Source organism: Entelurus aequoreus, linkage group LG06 (assembly GCF_033978785.1).
Source record: "Entelurus aequoreus isolate RoL-2023_Sb linkage group LG06, RoL_Eaeq_v1.1, whole genome shotgun sequence".
NCBI classification, from domain to species: domain Eukaryota; kingdom Metazoa; phylum Chordata; class Actinopteri; order Syngnathiformes; family Syngnathidae; genus Entelurus; species Entelurus aequoreus.
Window position 1 is genome coordinate 3704989 of NC_084736.1, and position 6000 is coordinate 3710988.

Here is a 6000-nt window from a genome sequence, read left to right on the forward strand (position 1 = left end):
AATAATATTGTGTGCAATAACTTGACTAAAATATGACCTGATTTCACCGTTTAATGAGTTTGCTTGAAGACCACCCTGTTAGCAGGGTCAACAAGCCCACCAATCAACCGTCAGGAGTGTATCTGGCTACGCCTTTTTGTTACCCACTTAAGCTATGTCTACACTAAGCCGGATAACCCCTTAAACCAATAATTATTCAGCCTAAGCCCCGACAATTTTTTACATGGTTAAGTGCGCCGTGCATTTCTTGAATCTCCGGCTCTTGGCTTAGATCGTTTGCAAACTGAGTTCAGAGAGGAAGTGACGTCAGAAAGACCGCGGCCCCGCACAGGAAGTGACGTCAGAAAGAACACGCCACAGCCAGCTTCATAACAACCGGAGTTAACCACTGGAAATATGAAGGCGAGTCACCCAGACATGCCCGTGTTTCTCCTTCTTCTACATGTACAGACGCTTGTGGAAATCACACATGAATACCTTAAGAGTAAGCCATTGCAGCTATTTGAGATACAACACTTCTCAGACGGCGAGAGAACTTTCCGATGTCCGATTGCAGCTATTTGGGATACAACACTTCTCAGACGGCAAGAGAACTTTCCAATGTCCGATTGCAGCTATTTGGGATACAACACTTCTCAGACGGCAAGATAACTTTCCAATGTCTGATTGCAATGTCCGATTGCAGCTATTTGGGATACAACACTTCTCAGACGGCGAGAGAACTGTCCAATGTCCGATTGCAGCTATTTGGGATACAAGACTTCTCAGACGGCAAGAGAACTTTCCAATGTTCGATTGCAGCTATTTGGGATACAACACTTCTCAGACGGCAAGATAACTTTCCAATGTCTGATTGCAATGTCCGATTGCAGCTATTTGGGATACAACACTTCTCAGACGGCGAGAGAACTGTCCAATGTCCGATTGCAGCTATTTGGGATACAACACTTCTCAGACGGCGAGAGAACTGTCCAATGTCCGATTGCAGCTATTTGGGATACAACACTTCTCAGACGGCAAGAGAACTTTCCAATGTTCGATTGCAGCTATTTGGGATACAACACTTCTCAGACGGCAAGATAACTTTCCAATGTCTGATTGCAATGTCCGATTGCAGCTATTTGGGATACAACACTTCTCAGACGGCGAGAGAACTTTCCAATGTCCGATTGCAGCTATTTGGGATACAACACTTCTCAGAACACCGGATTCCAGTTCATTGAAATACCACAACACTGGATATTGTTCAGATAAGTTACATTTAGGAACTTGCACACAAAGCAACACTGGAGGAACATGCGTATTAGGTCGCGTTGTGCCGGCTGACGGAGGGGGGAGGGGTCTTAAACGACCATTGTGTGTGTGTGTGTGGACACGTATAAGGTTAGGTGGGATTTACCCTGGATAACCTAAGTGTAGAAGGCTTAGTGTAGAAGGGGGCCTTAGAGTTGGTACCCCAAAAGAAAGTCAGTTATTTGATGGAGTGAGAATGGTCACCTCGTAATGCCGCCTCCTTTTGGATTGGCGTCTTCCCGAGAGAGAGCATCTCCTATGAAATGTAACATCCAACCTTCACCCGTCCACGGAAGCCGTTGCTGCGTCTCTAAGTTGTCACCTGTATGGGCAGCACGATGAGCGCCACAAAGATCATGATGACCACCAGCAGCTGCGAGGGCCAGATCTGGGGGGTGACGTCACCGAAGCCCACGGTAGAGAAGGTGACCACGCAGAAGTAGAGCGAGTCGAACAAGGTGAGGTTGTTGCCCGCTCGCTCCAGGTGCTGAATGCCGCAAATGCTGCGAGACAAGGACAAGAAGGTGCTCATGAAATGAGGTGCACCTGCACACTGCATCATACTTCCTAATAATTACACTTACCTTATTTAGTTATATTTCAATTAGGGATGTTCTGATCTGGGTTTTGTGCTGCCCATATCGATACCGATCATCCACGAGTGAAATTGGCCGATCGCATGCTAACTCCTGGCTTGCCCTCGCTGTGTAACATGTTTAGCCTCGCCCCCCAGTGATAATGGTACTTAAGATACCAAGAACTACAGTTTACTTGCTGTAGTGGAGGTGATTATTAGTAGGGGACGGCGTGGCGCGGTTATGAGAGTGGCCGTGCTAGCAACCGGAGGGTTCCTGGTTCGATTCCCCACCTTCTACCAACCTCGTCACTATCCGTGTGTCCTTGAGCAAGACTAGGGATGATGTTTGATAAGGAATTATCGAGTTCGAGTCTATTATCGAATCCTCTTATCGAACCGATTCCTTATCGATTCTCTTATCGAGTCCAGATAGGTTGTTGTATATGGAAAAAAACACACAATATTTGGTTTAACAAAAGCTCACTTTTATTATATAATAAACAAATAAAATCTAATAAATAAATAAATATTGACTGTTACCCACCTAAAAAAATAAAATAAAATAAATAAATATTGACTGTTGTTACCCAAAGTATATTAAGTGGGATTTTTCAGAGAAACAAATATATACAGTAACACAAAAACAAGCTGTCTCTGTGATCACTATAGGTGTATAAATAATAATATAGTGTTAAATAAAATCAGTCCCTCGGGCACAAAACTGAAAATAATACAGCTCTCCAAAAAGAGCACTTCTGCTGCTATTGGAACATAACTGTTTGTTATGATGCTTTGACATTTTTGCACTTTATTTCTTTATTGAAAGAAAATTCTATGAAGAGAAAAGTTCTTTGCAAATGTGGTTACAATGCAAAAAAATGAAAAGTTAAAGCTAAAAAAAGAAATACACTTTATTGAGTTAACATTATTTCTTTATAGGGGGAAAAATGTTATGAGCTAGAGAATATAACAACTACACTACCCAGCATGCAACGGGAGTTACGAGCATGCGCGGTAGCCCCGAAAAGTGTTGCATGTTGCCACGCTGTGAAAGTAAACGTCAAGAACTCGTCTGCATTATTTATAATTAGACAGACAACACATCTACAGTGTGATTTTGTAACGTTTACAAGGAAAGAAAAACAAAAGTTAAAAAAGGGAGATATGTTGTATATATATGTATGTGCTGCGGTTGTTTTAAGAACGTTGCGACAGCTGCCGTAAAGGAGGTGCGTTGCTAGCCTGGTTGCTATGTTTCCGGTTGGTGGTAAAAGTGTTGGTCATGTGTTTTACCCTGCTAAAATCTCTCAGTAAAGTTATTCGATGGATTATAGCTTTTGTTTTGAACTTTATTACACCTTGGAGCGCTTTTTCCCGTCCATTGTTTTCCTGCTTTCGCTATCTGCGCCTAATGACTGAGCTACATGACGTCATTTCTTGTGATGTCCCACGGAGCATTTCTGGTCGGGACGGGATTCGAATAAAGAATCAACTCTTTTCCTTTACTATAGTGGTCTGGATAACGGGTACCGGTTCTCAAAAAGGGATTCGAGTCCGAGGACTCGGTTCTTTTCTTATCAAAGAACCGGGAAAACCGGTTTCGAGTATCATCCCTAAGCAAGACACTTCACCCTTGCTCCTGATGGGTGGTGGTTAGTAGGGCTGCGAATCTTTGGGTGTCCCACGATTCGATTCAATATCGATTCTTGGGGTCCCGATTCGATTATAAATCGATTTTTTTCGATTCAACGCGATTCTTGATTCAAAAACGATATTTTCCCGATTCAAAAGGATTGTCTACTCATGGAATACATAGATTTCAGCAGGATCTACCCCAGTCTGCTGACATGCAAGCAGAGTAGCAGATTTTTGTAAAAAGCTTTTATAATTGTAAAGGACAATGTTTTATCAACTCATTGTTTTAACTATTAAATGAACCAAAAATATTACTTATTTTATCTTTGTGAAAATATTGGATGCCATGTAAGTGTAAGCTATTGTTCTTTTTTTTTTCTTTTTTTTTATAAATGTCTAATGATAATGTTAATGAGGGATTTTTAATCACTGCTATGTGGAAATTGTAACTAAAATTGATACTAGGGATGTCCGATAATGGCTTTTTGCCGATATACGATATTACGATATTGTCCAACTCTTTAATTACCGATACCGATATCAACCGATACCGATATATGCAGTCGTGGAATTAACACATTATTATGCCTAATTTGGACAACCAGGTATGGTGAAGATAAGGTACTTTTTTTTAAAATTAGTAAAATAAGATAAATAAATTAAAAACATTTTCTTGAATAAAAAATAAAGTACAACAATATAAAAACAGTTACATAGAAACTAGTAATGAATGAAAATGAGTAAAATTAACTGTTAAAGGTTAGTACTATTAGTGGAGTAGCAGCACGCACAATCATGTGTGCTTACGGACTGTATCCCTTGCAGACTGTATTGATATATATTGATATATAATGTAGGAAGCAGAATATTAATAACAGAAAGAAACAACCCTTTTGTGTGAATGAGTGTAAATGGGGGAGGGAGGTTTTTTGGGTTGGTGCACTAATTGTAAGTGTATCTTGTGTTTTTTATGTTGATTTAATTAAAAAAAAAAAAAAAAAAAAAACGATACCGATAATAAAAAAAACGATACCGATAATTTCCGATATTACATTTTAACGCAGGCCGATATTATCGGACATCCCTAATTGATACTGTTGTTGATATTATTGCAGTACTGAGTGTTGCTTGGTCGGGTTTGGTTTTGGAATTGGATTGCATTGTTATGGTATTGCTGTGTATTGTTTTGTTGGATTGATTAATTAAAAAAAATAAAATAAAAAATAAAAAAATCGATTTTTGAAAAATCTAATCAAATCAACTTTATTTATAAAGCACATTCAATAATAATAATTATTATTATAATTTCCGATATTACATTTTAACGCATTTATCGGCCGATAATATCGGACATCCCTCATTATTACTATTTTTTTTATTTTTATTTTTTTTTACACTGTGGCACTTTGAGGTTGTTTGCTCAACGTAAAGTGCTTTTTACAAATACAATCTATTATTATTATTGTTGTGGCTAGCAGTATGTTGTGAGGTCTACTTACTACAGTTTAAGTTGGCCCCGGTGCCATTATAGAACTGGGTTTGGATGATATGGCCAGTGTGCCTAACCAAGTGTCTGTAGGTGGGTGGATGCATGCCAGCATCGCATATTTATATACTCGCTTCTATAGCTGATGTACATTTAATCACAGTCTGTCCATATTTCAATGGGAGCTCCTGTTGCTTTGCAACAATGGCAGGCCCAGTTGTCACATCACGCTGCTATCTCACCCTCGCAGCCACCAATTACCTACGCTTTGTTTTCTTTCCTGCGTCTATCACTCTTTTCTTGCCCTCCTGCATCTTCCCTCTTTTATTCACAACACTCAACACATCCTCATTGCATTTCCCAGTCACTTCACAAGCTGTGTGAGTGTGTGTGTGTGCGTGGGTGTATGTATGAATGTGTGTGTGTGTGTGTGCGTGTGTGTGCGTAGGTGTGTGTGTGTGTGTGCGTGTGTGTGTGTGTGCGTGTGTGTATGAATGTGTGTGTGCGTGTGTGTGTGTGTGTGTGTGCGTGTGTGTGCGTGTGTGTATGAATGTGTGTGTGCGTGTGTGTGTGTGCGTAGGTGTGTGTGTGTGTGTGTGCGTGTGTGTATGAATGTGTGTGTGTGCTTGTGTGTGTGTGTGTGTGTGTGTGTGTGTGTGTGTGTGTGTGTGTGTCGGTACCCACCATGTATACATGAGACAGTATGTGTGTGTGTGTGTATATGTGTGTCTGTGTTTGTGTGTGTCTGTGTTTGTGTGTGTGTCGGTACCCACCATGTATACATGAGACAGTATGTGTGTGTGTGTGTATATGTGTGTCTGTGTTTGTGTGTGTCTGTGTTTGTGTCGGTACCCACCATGTATACATGAGACAGTATGTGTGTGTGTGTGTATATGTGTGTCTGTGTTTGTGTGTGTCTGTGTTTGTGTGTGTGTCGGTACCCACCATGTATACATGAGACAGTATGTGTGTGTGTGTGTGTGTATGTGTGTCTGTGTTAGTGTGTGTG

General features: G+C 40.5%; 1 protein-coding gene across 2 annotated transcripts in view; it reads right to left on the reverse strand.

Moving 5' to 3' along the window:
* kcnt2b (potassium sodium-activated channel subfamily T member 2b) overlaps window positions 1-6000 on the reverse strand; it is a 177175-nt gene that overhangs the window by 99303 nt on the left and 71872 nt on the right. For both annotated transcript variants that reach the window (XM_062049865.1, XM_062049864.1), the window contains exon 10: window positions 1616-1796. In XM_062049865.1, coding sequence (XP_061905849.1) covers window positions 1616-1796 — 181 coding nt within the window. The remainder of the gene's footprint in view (window positions 1-1615; window positions 1797-6000) is intronic.